This window comes from Alligator mississippiensis, chromosome 1 (assembly GCF_030867095.1).
Source record: "Alligator mississippiensis isolate rAllMis1 chromosome 1, rAllMis1, whole genome shotgun sequence".
Taxonomy (NCBI): domain Eukaryota; kingdom Metazoa; phylum Chordata; order Crocodylia; family Alligatoridae; genus Alligator; species Alligator mississippiensis.
This window is the reverse complement of record NC_081824.1, coordinates 433,299,239-433,313,862: the sequence shown is the minus strand read 5'-3', so window position 1 is coordinate 433,313,862 and position 14,624 is coordinate 433,299,239. Positions and strand designations below refer to the sequence as shown.

The following is a 14,624-nucleotide window of genomic DNA, read 5'->3' as shown; positions in this document are numbered from 1 at the left end:
ACAGTACAGGGTGCTGGCCATGGGGTGGGCAAGGGGCCACCTTTCTCTGCACAAGAAAGGAGCCCAGGAAAAAGCTGAGTGCCAGGGGAGAAGTGGCCCCTCCCACGCCCGGTGCCCCACGCTGCAGGTGCTCGCAGCCCGCATGGGGCTGTCCGGAGTTGGCACAGGCAGCCCCATTCGGGCTGCAAGCAGCTGCAGCACGGGGCACTGGGTGTGGGTGGGGAGGGGTCACTTCCCCCCATGTTCCTTCCTGTGGGCTGCAAGCACCTGCAATGTGGGGCACCAGCCATGGGGCAGGTGAGGGACCACTTTTCCTTACACTCAGCACCAGCTTCTTCCCTGCCAGCAAGCAGGGGGTTGGGGATGTGTGCTGCCCCCCACCTGCACCGCAGGGCTGGTGGGCACTGGGTTTGAGCAGGCGGGGAGCCAGTGGGAGCACAGGGCCTACACAGGTGTCCCAGGGTCAGTGCTGGTGGGGCCCAGAGCAGGGTGGCAGGAGCGTGGGGTCCCAGCTGGCAGGGGCTCTATGGAGCTGGGCCAGCTCCCCACTCCCTGCTGGTGCAAGCCCAGCCTGGCTCCACAGACCCTTGCCAGCCTGTGCCCTTGCTTTGGGCCCCACTGGTGCTGGCCCTGGGACATTGGTCCCAAGACGGTGACCAGGGGGTGGGGCACCTGTCGAGGGGCGGGACTACCCATGCAGCCCTCTACAGCCTGCCAAAACTGGGTAAGCAGCCCTCCGCTCAAAATAATTGCCCGCCCCTGCTCTAGTGCTAGTCTTTGCTGATATTCATGCTTAGGTAATTAAAGCTTTCCAACCCAACGTAGGCTGTCATCTTTCTGAGTCAGATATTGCCAATTTAAAGATAGGGCTCCACACATGGAATAAAGTTACAGAATAGAATAGCCAAAGCTCTGTCAGAGTTTGCAGACCAATTAAAAAAAAATAGAAAAAGCTATTGTCAGAACTGCAAAGCAGTGGAACTTCAAAACATGCCAGATTTTTCATTATGAAGACTTATTTTTGGGGTGTAGAGGAGTTCTAGTAAAGGCCTTGCTCCAGTCTAAATCCTATTTCCCCTATTAGTCATCTAAGTGGTCTGGGTCCTGAAAGAGGTCACAGTGTAGTAAGAGTCATCTGACAGCACTGCAAAGCCAGGATTTTTAGAAATGGATGTCAGAGATCTTTCCGTGCCAAGTACTCAACATTTCTGAAAGTCAAACCCATTTAAGGTGTTGAGCTGGGCACTTGTTTTTAATGCCCTGGCCTAAGTGGCTTGCTTACCCCTACAAGAGCCACAGCACTATTAGCACAAACACTTGTGTCACTACTGAAAAATCAAGTCTTACCTATGGATTTCATTACTGATTTCTAGAATCAGTCAGAAGCCTTTACTGATATATTCTGTATTTTCAGAAGCCTGACCTCTTCAGCTGCAAGTAAACTTTATTTAGCCCACATTCCGGATTTCCAAATAATTACGGAGTTTGGCAGAATATCTGATAGGCTCAAGGTATTTAGCACAGTTTGAAACACAGGCTTAATAACCCAAAGGGCCAAGTAGTAATAAGAATGTATTCAGATATAAACAATGCGGTTAATAAAACATGCAACGTGGAAATAAGCAAGAGTATACAAGTCTGTAAACAAGGACTAAGTTTTCAGCCGCTGCTACTACTTCAGAGCTATGGCTCATCATGTCATACACATCTTATTAAACTAAGGTCTTGTCTAATCCTCTCGAGTGATTACCCTGAGAGGAATGAAAATCTTAGACTAACAAGAACATTCTGCTTCCTCTGATCTCTAAGACAGAGTCTAACATCCACATCAAGGTACAAGCAAGATGGGAACTGTAGCTAGGCCTGCATCTGCCCTATCATTGCAGTAACAGTTCCTAAAAATGCTCTGTTCAATACTTTGGCGAAAAGATGTTATAAAAATCCTCTGTGGCACATGAGGAAGATGTAAAGTTTTTCAGTAAGGGAGATTCAGGTGGCAGGTAAGTATACAATATTTGCAGCGTCTGTATTGCTGATGTTTAGGTATCTGGGTGTGTCACGCAAACATAGTATAACTATTGCAAGCTTTGTTACAAGGCATGGGATCTCCTCCACAGTTAAGAATTAGATGAGCCTAACATTAAGAATTAGACCAGGGAGAGGGAAGGGGACAAAAAAAAAAAATCTCTGACTATTGTGGGATTTGCATTACTCTGTCTAAAAGCAATCCTACCTGCTAGTGGCAGAGTATGAGTTTGCAAGAATTATACATTGCTGATGATCAGGGCTGGAAAAAATTGCCAAGTTACTCATGACCCATTAGCTCAAAGCTAGTCACTGTGAAAAACCCTTGTGCTATTATCTCCTTAGCACTTAGAAGGGAAAATCTCCCTTCTGAAACACAGTCCTGCTTCATTTACTGTTATTAAATGAAGGTACGAAGATTGTCGATTAGCTTTCTAGTCAATAAGACTTCACACAAACTGTTTTTCGCTTTTACTTTTGGGATTTATTCTTTTCCTTCCTGGCTCCCTGCTTTTTTCCTGTGGTCTTTCCATAATACTATACTACTTCCTGTGTTGTTTTCAATATCAGCTTCCTCACTGCCTGCCCATCTGTGCAGCCTCCTACAGCATGCAAGCCCCGGGGACAAGGATTGTCTTTTCTGACAATGCCCAGCATTACAAGGCCCCAGACATCTGAGAACAACAATAATGTAAACTTTTACCATTACTCCACATTCTCTCCTCAGCCAAGGGATATTTTTCATCTCTCATGTCTCCTTGTCTTCTGATTCTATGCACCCTCCTACTTCTTCATATACAAAGGCTTTTCCAAACACCTAACAGATAACACCCTGGGGCCACTAACAATAGCCAGCTAGGAACCTAAATTCTCCCAACTCTTCCCTGACCGGTATCTTCTGTGAATAAAGTTGATTGGCTTCCTACTGGGAAGCTGCTGTTGCTAGACCAAGCTTGATGGTTTAATTTTTGTAGACTATAGCTCCTATATGCTTTGTAAGTTTGCAGATCTCTTCTCCACTGGGTGCTGGAAGGAAGAAAGCAACAGTCCCTCTCCACATCTGGGCCCAAAGCCCACTAACAGCTAATTCATCCAATGTATAGGTCTCCTTTTATGCAACATTCAAGGATCCTTCTTCCCAGTCAATAGCCTACCCATTCTTGTATCTTCCTCAGGTTTCAGCAGAGGAAGTTTCACCTGGAACATTTTCATGCCAGTTTTGCCTCAAAAGATCCGAAGAGCCACAGTTAAAACTGACCAGCTTGGTCAACGTCCCCTTTGCAGTATTGGCAAGATAAGCAGAGGCACTGAAGTCAGCAGTCCTGAGTCAGCATTGCATCAGAACACTTGATTTCTATTTGTAAGGTTCACCTTTCAACCATATGGGCTATAATTTTTTTTAGCCACATAAAACAATCAAGGCTTAGAACAAACAAGCAAACCCAGACAGCCTTCCTGCATAGCACAGACAAGTGAATTTCATAAGCCCTACTGACTAGTGGTACTGCCACTTGTCTGTAGAAGTAAAAATAATCCATTTATTCTCATGAAAATTTTAAATAGCTAAGATTCAGGACTTGAATACAGGTATTAGATGCACTTCTATTTTGAAAAATGATTATAAAAATGGTATAGATTTCATGAAGTTTTTTTGCTTTTTGTGTCTCAGCTCCCAGCTTATACTATATGCAAGGTTGCAATTAAAGAGGTGTTTTTCCCTACTGCAAGTCCAACAAAATGATTAGAGTCTGACAGGTGAGCCAGAATGTATTAAAGGTTTTGCAGACAAAAATCAGGCTCAGAGGGACACCTGGGCAACCTGATAATCAAAACAACTCTTTTGTTGATGTACAAGATGGAATAGTGCTCAGTTTTTGTAAGCGTGCTGACTCTGCAGCACCAAATGCTTATTTTTAGTCACTAGTGGAAAGCAGAGCTCATTCAATATACAAAAGAAGTGCTGCTGAAAAAAAATGGAACTTCACTTTCCAAACAGTCACTTCTGAGAAGCAATGCATTAATTCAGGGAATATTTCAGTCACTGATTTTGTAAGCAGCTCTTAAGCTTCCTTTCTCCACTCAGAAATCTACTTTTGTACAGAGTCCAATGGGCTTTGGAAGAGGCTTGATGTAAATGCTGGCATTAAATGCTTGTTATATCCACATGTCTAGAGAAGTTTCACTATAAAAGGATGCATGAAGTGAGGTGACAAAGCAAAACCGTTCCTTTTGCTCCCTGTTTGCTCACCCACTGACCTGTACAGTATACGGGACTTCATCTAAAATTTCTCTCTTAAAAATAGAAAAAGTGTGCAACTCATTTGCCTCCCTGTTCTGCAATGTCTAGCATTAGCATATACTCAAACTGATTAAAGATTAAGTAGTTTATAATCAAGTAGTTATAATCAATTCAGACCACTTAATTTTAAAAAAACCTAACAACCCAAGAATGAAATCAGTAAAACCTCAAATGAATGCATAATTTGGAGACTGCAGTTTTGTAAGTTACTGTAACACTAAGCTCCCTGGGCAGACACTACAGTTAAGATGCAATTAACCAAATAATTGCATCTTAACCAGGAACCAGCCATGCATTCCAGCAATTAATGGCACAACAAAACAGGAAATAACAGAGAATTATTCCACAAAATGTGTAATTTTGTGGTTTCTATTGCACCGTACACTGAGCATGTGGCAGGTCCCTGCCATGCAGCCTGCATGGCATAGCTCTGGGAGTGGCCCCAGTGCAGTTTGAAGACTCCAATCCACAATCAGCTGACTCACACAGTCCCAAGACTGCACTGGTTCACCAGGCACTGACTCACTGTTGTAGGTGGAGTCTGGGATCATGATCCCTGTATCAGCAAACAATAATGGCATGATTGGGACCTGATCTCCAGTCGCAAAATTGCACAACCTGTCATGCATGTGTGGCATGGCAGAAGATGTGACTGTTGGGATTGGGGAACAGATCCCATTAAATTAATATGTGCCAGAAGCCTAAATTTATGGAGTTCTTTGGCTCTCTGTTAATGGACAGTGGCAAGAGGGTAATTAGGGTAATCTAATCTACCCAAGACGGTATATTAGACAAATAATACTTGGCAGAGTTAGGGTTTCAACCCTAAATAACACTGAAATAATATGTTTGGTTTCTAAAAGGTAAATGATGCAAACAATGGTCTTAAAGTATTGCTATTCTGAATACATCCTCTAGCTTCTTTTATGCTAACAAAAAATCCTGAGATGACTACATCTTTTTGCTCCAAGATCTGTCATCCTTACAACTACGAGGATAATTACTGCTTTTCACAGCTATACAGATGGCAGCTTGCATCTAAGAGGCAACCGCCATTATAAAAATTAAAAAAAAAAAATGCAAGAGAGCCTTTGACTGGAAGAATCAGCAGCAATTCATTAGTTTGCAGTAGCATTACAGTAATATTCTGAAGGTAGCTACATCCTGTTCTCTCTAGTCTGTTAGGATAGGACCACAGCAAGTTTTTACAGGCAGGAGAAGGAAATGCAAGCTATTGACTGAGACAGAGCTGGCATAAATACTCATGCACAAGGTTGTTTTCACTTTACATAAGCCCATTTGAATGGAGTTCTTAAGGCAAGAAATATAGATTCATGTCTATATTGATATAACATAGGGGCATTGATAATTTTGCAGAAAAAGTAGCAGCAACACTGCATCTACTAGGCAAAACTTATGTTAGACTTGTCAGGTCAGCAAGAGCTACTTAATCTCAAACTGAAATTTGCTACTGTCTGTATTCTGTATTACAGCTGAGCAGACTCACAGTGAACAGGCAAATTTAGCTGCTTCTTTTCTCAAAGAACATCCATAAATTACAATTTGACATATTTGTCATTGCTTCTCTTATTCTATAGTTTAATTATAACCAGTTCTCTGTCAGTAAGTACTCAGCACATGTATTCAGATAAACTGAGCTGCGATGCTCAATTTTGATGGATCAGAGAAGTTATACATTATTGCTATTGAAATTTCTTCCTCCAATGTTTGTACCTTGCTATTCAACATACAACTTAATTAATTTCAATTCAGAAAGTGCTCTTGCTTCAGGTCACCTTGACTGGTGCTGGTGATGAGAATGATCCATGAAACAGAGTAAAAATGACTGAGCACATGATGCTCTGATACGGCCTTCAAAAATGCATGCACATTTAACAAACCCCCCAAAACTTACTGTCCAAAACTTTATAAAGTACTGCAAGACTGTAGCAGCAACGAACAGACAGTATAGTAAGGAGTACATTAAAAACAGGAGGAAGAATTTGTAGTTAGAAAATCCCACGCAGTTATTCACCCTAGAAAAGAGAGAGAGACAAAGACCGATAGGTTAGCAAGATAAATACATCTGTGAAGTATTACTGTTTGATTCCAGCAGGCTATCAATTGGAACAATTTCTTCCAATCAAAAAATAGATACTAAAAAAAAAAGCAAACAAACTCAGAAACATTTTAAAATCTACATTTTAAACAAAGTGTCTTCCCTCAGGTGGGTGATCTGGGTCTCTCTCCTGACCTCCCCCTCCTGTCTACCAGCTTTGCAGAACAAAAAACTCAGTGGGCAATAAGCACCATTTTAGGCAGATTTTGTTAGGTAAAGTATCAATCTGGCCAAAGGTCATGTCATGCTTCCTGTCAGAAATTAGGGGCCTGCTCCACTGAAGGTAATGGGAGTCTCTGCGTTGGCTTCAGTGGGTGTTATGCAAGGCCCTAGAACACCTATAATAATGGCTACCCTTACTAGCATTATTGGCTTGGACAACGCATCATGCTTATTTCATTTCATGATACTGAATAGACACTGAATGTCAAGGTTTTATTCCCTGCACTCAGAAACCTAAGTGAAAACAATATCAGAAATGTCAGTGAACTAATCCTATGTGATATCTGCATGCAATTCAATTCCTACATGAAGTCAGTCAATTAAGTAGCAGATGGTTGTTATTTTTTTTGCCATACACAGTATTCAACTAAGCACAACTAAAGAGCAGCTCATCATTATCTCATCTCTTTTAAAACTGGTTCTCTCTTTTGTGTATCTACACAAACTCATTAAACTAAATAAATTTTTATTTTCTTAAACCCCCAAATCCCAATCTATTGCATGTAAATCAGACATGAGGCGGGGAAATGCTGTTTCTCATTTACATATGCCATAATATAGAGAAATTCCACTGAAACAAATGGATTTGTTCTACACTTAGATCTGCCTAAGAGAATGTAGAGCTGACCTATTGTTTTCATGAGTTATGGTAATTAAAAACAAACAAACAAAAAACCATACCAAGGACAATGATGGTCCATTTTTAGTACACATCTGAAAAAGAAAAAAAGCCTTTTTCAATAAAAATATACACTTTATTTTTAAAATCATTTGGTCTAGAATATCCTCCAGATCCACAATAAAACTTTTAAATTTTATTTTCTACTTATCAACTCTGCCCTTCCAGGCACAGCCCCCACATCAGAGTTTGCCATACCTCCCAGGAAGACTAGATGCGACTAAAAAAAAGAGCCAGCCAAAAAAGCTCCTTTAATTCAACAAGGGCTGCTATTCAGCAGCACAAAGTACCCTCTGTTTTCACAGACCATATACACTACTTTTACAGAGCACCAAGTCACTTCATCATTGGTGTATGACATTGGAAATTCATCATGTTACAAATAATGATTTAATAATCAGCACTCTCTAGAGCTACTGTAGATACATACTGTAGTGTGGCACTCGATCAAGTCTATTAAACGCTAAATAGAAAAAGAGCTTTGGGGTGTGTGGAAGAAGATGAAGAAAGTATGTAAATCACTTCAGTGGTTTATATTCCATTTACTCCCAGCTTCAGATTTCCTATCCTTTGGCCTTGCTGTACTAAACAAGCACGTGCATTCATCAGGTTTCTCACTATGCTTCATATTAGCTGCAAGACTGACATGCAATGTTCACCAGGTTTCTTAATCAGAATTTTCCCAAGTTTAGCTTCTGAAGTCTATTTTACAGTTTCCCCAGTCTTCAGTAGCCTACAACATAGATTTTCTTGGTGCAGCAGGAGTCATCTAGATAATAGAGATCTCTGAAGCAATGAAGATCTTCAATTATACTGTAACTCTCCTAAAACAACATTGTAACTCCTATAGCATACGCAAGCGTGACTAGAACAGAAGCAGACTAGCACTCAGTTATACAACAGAAACTTCTGGTAGCACTTCTACCACAGACTGGACTTCCTCCACTCAAATAAGATCTTTTAGAATGAATGTGTTTTACAAAAAATTCTGCCCTAACTTCTATGCTCCGTAAGGCTTCATATTTACTAGAACTGTTGCAGTTCCGGTATAGGTAATGGAGATTTTCACCACTTACATGAAACCCGGCTCTGAGATCCGGTAGATAGACGAGACTGTAGACCTACCATTATGCAGACTGGCACACAGTGAAAAAATAAGAATTAAAACAGTTATGAAATAAGAATTCAAACAGGAGACCACAATTACTTACACATCACATGCAGAACAGTGGTGACAGCGATCAGGTTTGATGAGTTGGCATCGATCACAATATCTGATGGCTGTGTTCAAATTTTAAAAGTCAATTTATTAAATAGTTCTTTGTAAAGGTAAATTACACACATCAAATTCTCTATTGTTTCATAGCAGAAATTCATCTTAAAAGAGATGGTCTCAAAAGACATCTCCTTCTCCCTTTGTTGGACCTGCCCACTCTGAATCGTATCAGAATGCTATGGCAACAACAGTCCAAAGGGGAAAAAATGTAATAGTAGACTTAGCTTTATCCATTGCAATATTTTATTCTTTTGTTTTTTGTTCAATGTGTTCTGTTCCCCCACTTCCATGGTTCTCTAGCAGAGGGGTGCTCAACCACCAGCCTGTGGGCCAGACCTGGTTCACAGAGCCAAATTATCTAGTCCACCATGCTGCCCGTGGGTCCAAAAATTTGGCACAGGAAGTGGTGGCAGCATTAACTGCTATTTCTCTGCTGCCAGATTTCAGGATCCATGCCCCCCCCCCCCCCCAGAGCTGGATAGATGACTGGGCACTGTACATCAGGCACACAGGGCCCAATCCTGGTGCCAACACCACAAGTGATATGGCCCACAGACTGCTCCTGCACCACTCATCTGGCCCACAGGGCTGAAAGGTTGAGCTCTTCCTCTAGCACATGCTTCCCTGATGCTTGGTTTCTTCTTTTTTGGACAAGTTACCAAGATACCTAGTCCCCATGCGGCTCTTGACATACTGCCCAACATTTTTATTCCTTTCTCCAGGGGCATCACATCTCTCTCTTTGAAGGTAAGCATTTTACTTTCCTACTCTCTAGTAGCCCTCTACTCAGATACTTCAGCTGGCTTCTCCTCCTCCCAGTTGTTTTTAAATAGGCTCTTCCCAATGAAAGCAGCTGGAAACAAGGAGGAAAACAGTGCTTCCTGGACTCAGTTCCAAGTTAAAACGATGCATTTCTTCAAGGCAAAACTGAATATGACTTCCTACAGGAAATGTTAAAAGTTACAAAATGTTCTACCTAAATTAAATCTCAGATCCTTGGATAAACCTTCAATACTACTAGCTTTAGGGTACTGGAGTATTTATAAAAACTTAGCAGTAGTATATTCAGACATCAGAGGAAGTCATTCATATTCTTATGTTTTCAGAGAATCTAAGCAATGATGTTTAATAATCACTCTTTATGATCCTTCAACTATTTTTGTATTTACTTTTCATATTAACTTTCCAAACAACTCTGTACAGAGAATTATGGTTCATAGTAGAAGCAGAATTCACTAATTCTTTAGCTTCTCTACTCCCAGATAAAACACTGTAGCGAAAATAAATACAAGCCTTAACTATGTTTTCTATAATTGGGATTGAATAAAAATAGAGATTAAAATTCAGCCTTCCTACCCTGTTTCTTTAATCTATTTAACATTATGGCAGGCAGATGGCAATGTAAATATTTTCATGATAAATTTGTTATTGAAGAAGGATGTTTTCAAGAAAATTATTCTATTTATTAAGATTCACAGACAAAGAACTCTGGCATCTCATCAGGAAATATGAAGTTATGGCCTTTCAGTATTTGTTTAGCAGATGGTTGACACAGCATCAATAAGTTTTACTGAATTAGATTCACAATTTTTTGTGCACCTCACCCCTTGATGCTGTTGTGGTATAGATAGGCAAGTCTTTAGCAGCTCTTCGCAAAATTTCTTGCTGGGATTCTGGTCTCTCTTCTCTTTCATATTGTTCTTTATCAGCTTTTGACAAACAAAACTGCAAACAAACAAACAAAAAAAAAGGATGAAGATTTGTTTTGATTTTAATCTCACAGCTAAAATATACATTTTAAATGCTTCACCTTTAACGAGGCAGTAACATCTGCTTATAATGTTCCCAAACACGGTGTTATGGGTAGTAAGTAATATAAGGTCAAACAAGAATCATATTCCACATATTCTGAAAATACATGGATTGGCTCTGTGTACCTGAGCTTTTATAATGTTTGAATTTTCCCTAGTTACAGCTACTCAATTTCCCTTTGCAAAGAAGAAATTACATGACTTCATTTTGTACTAGATGGGAGTTTTATAAAGCCATACATTTAATCTCTTCCTAGTGATGTTTATGAATCTCTCACTTCAGAGGGCTTTGCAAGAACTACTTGCTGCTGCAAAGAGGAGTCAGGCTCCATGGCTGCTGTGCCATCTCTAACCTGTTGGGGGAGAAGGTCCAGAAGGAATAAGAAATATTTTCTAAAAGTTGGGAAAAACGCTTATATTTTCATAGCTGCAACTCAGCTGAATGGATATGGCTGGCACATATAATAAGACCAGTGATGGTCTCAAGCTCCATCAGCTAATACCAAGGGATTGACTTCAGTGACGTCTCAACATAGCTCTTAGGAAGAATTACAAAGCTTGCATAAAGTAAAAAAAAAAAAAAAGAGCCATGCTTAAGGCCTCATTGAATTTACCAGAATTTACCAGCTTTACCAGAATAAATCTGGAGAATTTGTAATCACTTACGAAACAGACTTTTTAACACTCACTAATATTATACATTTCAACACTATGTCCCATGGTGTTCAAATCAGGTCCAACAGGGCGACTGATGGCCCACAATGTTCTTTGTTCTGAACTGTGCAACATACTTCTAAACTTTGAGCTTCTGGCAAGAACCACCTGAAGGCAGTCTTGTTTTGGCTGTGTGCGCTCACTGTTAAAATACCCTCATGTCCATACAGCAAAGGAAAGATGCTGTCTTGGAAGCATTGGCAGTTTTGATCATTTTAGCCACTTTACCTCCAATTATCTCTGAATGATTAGTTTGTATGCATTTTCCTGCAATTCTCCATTTTCTTTGGAGTCTCAGTGGTTGGCTGGGTAATAGTGGGGTCAAATGGAGGTAATTTCACTTTTCTTTTTACCATAGGGAGAGGAAGACATTCTTGTTGCCTTCTTGTATTACTCCTTAAACTCTGAAAACTGAAGTTTCAAAATATGTTCCCTAACTGTGGTCTCTCTGGACATAACCCATTATGTTCATAGGCATCCAAAGTTACAGATCAACAAAACGCTATCTACATTCCACACAAGGTTCCAGTAACTCTCAATGAAACTAGTAACAGAAAGAGTCCCTTTGTTTCCTATCCTTAGAATCTCACATAATGTTGACGGTTCTTCCTTATTACAACTGTGTATGGATTTACAGTAGGACAAGAACAGCGGTGAGCTTTTTTTTTTTAGTACAGTAGTAAGATTACAGGATGCCACTTATTTTACAAGAATGGATAATTTAAATGACCAAAATGCATATATTTGAATTCTTATGCAATGGAAAAACATTAAATCAGATTTGAAACAGTTCAGAGAACGTTACATGCCCTCTTGCATGAACATAAGTGACAGACAGAGGCAGAAAGAAGACTGTGGAGGAAGCTGGCTTTCCAGTAAAAGTCATGCATAAAAACATAGGTATAACTTACAACTGAGACCTAATTTTTCCTCAATTAAAATTGGCAAGGTCTCTCTTAATTGCATGCCTCTAGAAGTTGAGACTTCGTTGCCACTTATACTGCAGTTAGTTAGAACATAGGTGCCAGTAGGCAGAAGGTTTCTATTAGGGCTATGCAAAACAGCCCTACCGTTTCATTTCGACTTTTGTTTTGCCATTTCAAAGGGACAGTGTTTCACTGTTTCAAAGCACTGTTCCGTTTCATTTCGTCAAAACTGTTTTGATGCGTTTCGCCTATAGGCTAGAATGGGGAAATCACAAAAATGCCTAACTTTGTCATTTCTTGCCTGGTTCAGAGGAAAATTGCAGAATTCATGCCTCTTTTAAGGGCACGAAGCCTGCCAAGTTTCAAGGAGACAGGTGCAGGGGTTTCTGCATCTCAAACTGTTCAAGGCAAAACTTGTATTGCTTGCCGGCAACACCAGCATGCTGTCATCCCACATGCAGATCCAGGGGCCCGCTCCTCCTGGGAGTAGTCTGGCACAGCCCTGCAGCCCTCCCACGGGGCACAGGCCCCCAGATCTGCGTGCGGGATGACAGCAGGCTGCCACTGCCGGTTGGGGCCAGTGCCAGCACTGGGTTTTTCCCAGTGCTCAGCATAGACTGCACCAGGCAGACTTGGGTGCTGGCACTGGCTCACGCTGGCAGCGGCAGCATGCTGTCTTCCACATGCTCCATAGCTGGTGAGTGTGGAGCTTTAAAAAAAGCCCCACACTCACCAACTCAGGCAGTGGCGATTGCGGCCTCTAGGCACTTGTGGCAGAACCTCCCTGCGCAGCGCAGGGATCACCCTCCCGCCCCCCTGCATGGCAGCTTCCCCATGGCACGGGTGCAGCGTGGCTCGGCAGGGTGCTGCGCACTGTCGTGGAGCTGAAGCAGATCCTTCTGTCAGCTGGAGCTCCCAGTTTGTTTCTCCAGCACTGATCATTCCCCCAGCTCTTCCCCCGGGGGAGGGGGGGGCAGGGGGGGCATGGGCCCCCAGATCTGCAGGCAGGGTTGCAGCAGGCTGCCACCTGGGGAAATAGCCCAGAGCTGCCACCATCCCCAGCTGGCAGCAGCAGCCTGCTGTTATCCTGCATCATCTGGGGGCCCATGCCCTGCAGGAATAGCTGGGGGAAGCGATCAAGGAGCTGGGGGAAAGATTGGGAAGCTGGGGAATCAAACTGGGGGAATGGTCAGGGACCTAAACTCCCGCAGCCCCCGGCTCAATTCCCCAGCTCTCTGATGGTTTCCCCCAGCTTTTCCGGGGGGGGGGGGGGGCAGGGCCCCCGGATCTGCACGCTGGGTTTCAGCAGGCTACCGCTGCAGGCTCGAGCCAGCAGCAGCACCACAGTCTTCCTGTCACTTGGCGCAGGCTGCACCAAGTGACTGCCGCTGGCCCCGGCCTGCAGCAGCAGCAGCCTGCTGAAACCCTGCATGCCCCCCAGAAAGAGCTGGGGGAATGATCAGAGAGCTGGGGAATCGAACTGGGAGCTAGATGTCAATATCAGAGCAGTCCTTCCCCCCTCTTCCCCTTCCCTCTCCTTAGTTTTTGTTTATCTGCAAGCAAGCCCGGCTTTGAAATACTTTAAGTGTCCTTGTTTAATTTCAAAGCTGTTCTGGAGCCTTTCATTACATTTCAATTTTGCTGTTTTGAGCTTGAAACGCATTGAAACAGCTTTGAAACGAAACACCCATTGAAATTTTGCACAGGCCTAGTTTTTATTACTGAGGTGTCCAAGCAGACAGCAAAAAATATAACATAGACTGATGCTTACAGAAGTTTATGCAGTTTGCCCATTCTCGGAGCAATATATTAGTTCAACTGACAATCTACCAGCCATGCCAACTGCTTCATCATTATCATAGAAAACAGATTCAATTAAGCCAAACATCACTCCCAACACTTAGCTCGCTGTAAAATCATCTCTCAACCAGTCAGTACTTTTGCTCAGTTACACAGCAGAACCTTACTTTGGTTCTCTTCCCAGCCATAGTTTAGTTTTCAGGAATATACTTGTACATCGTAACAGAAAAAGTATTTTACTGTTTCACTACCAGCAAGTTTTCAGGCATAAAAGTCTGGTTCATGCTAAAAGTAAGTATTTAGAAAAAGTCAGCCCCACCAAAAATACCCCGCCACAAGTTTGTTTAACCAGTTTAAAAATTCCTACAAAAGAAGAACAGGAGGAAAACCATCATGTCAGACTACTCCATCTAACTGAACCCTTTTAGATACTATTATTAATTACCTTTCAATAAAGCTAGCATTTTTACAGTAGTAACATATTACTGTTCATCTTTACATATACAAATTACTATTAACTACTAAATGCTCTAGTTCCTAATCAATAGGCTTATATTAGGCATTTCAGTTCTCTTAAAGATCTGGGTGCATACTGTACACATTTTCTTACCCAAAAAGGTCATTCAGAAGGTTTGAGTGCAGAACTACATGGAAATGCATACAAATTGAATCACTGAATTTGAGCTACTATATTATGCTTTATTTATTCTAAAATACCAAATGAAATCGCCCTATTACAAAACAGTAGAGCAC

The 14,624-nt window shown here is 41.7% G+C and overlaps 1 protein-coding gene across 2 annotated transcripts in view; it reads right to left on the bottom strand.

Annotated features, from left to right (window-relative positions):
• ZDHHC20 (zinc finger DHHC-type palmitoyltransferase 20) overlaps nucleotides 1–14,624 on the bottom strand; it is a 71,566-nt gene that overhangs the window by 22,459 nt on the left and 34,483 nt on the right. For both annotated transcript variants that reach the window (XM_059720531.1, XM_014600678.3), the window contains exons 4-7: nucleotides 10,225–10,345; nucleotides 8,556–8,625; nucleotides 7,347–7,379; nucleotides 6,240–6,360 (exon numbers count right to left, since the gene is read on the bottom strand). In XM_059720531.1, the coding sequence (XP_059576514.1) occupies nucleotides 6,240–6,360; nucleotides 7,347–7,379; nucleotides 8,556–8,625; nucleotides 10,225–10,345 (345 nt within the window). The remainder of the gene's footprint in view (nucleotides 1–6,239; nucleotides 6,361–7,346; nucleotides 7,380–8,555; nucleotides 8,626–10,224; nucleotides 10,346–14,624) is intronic.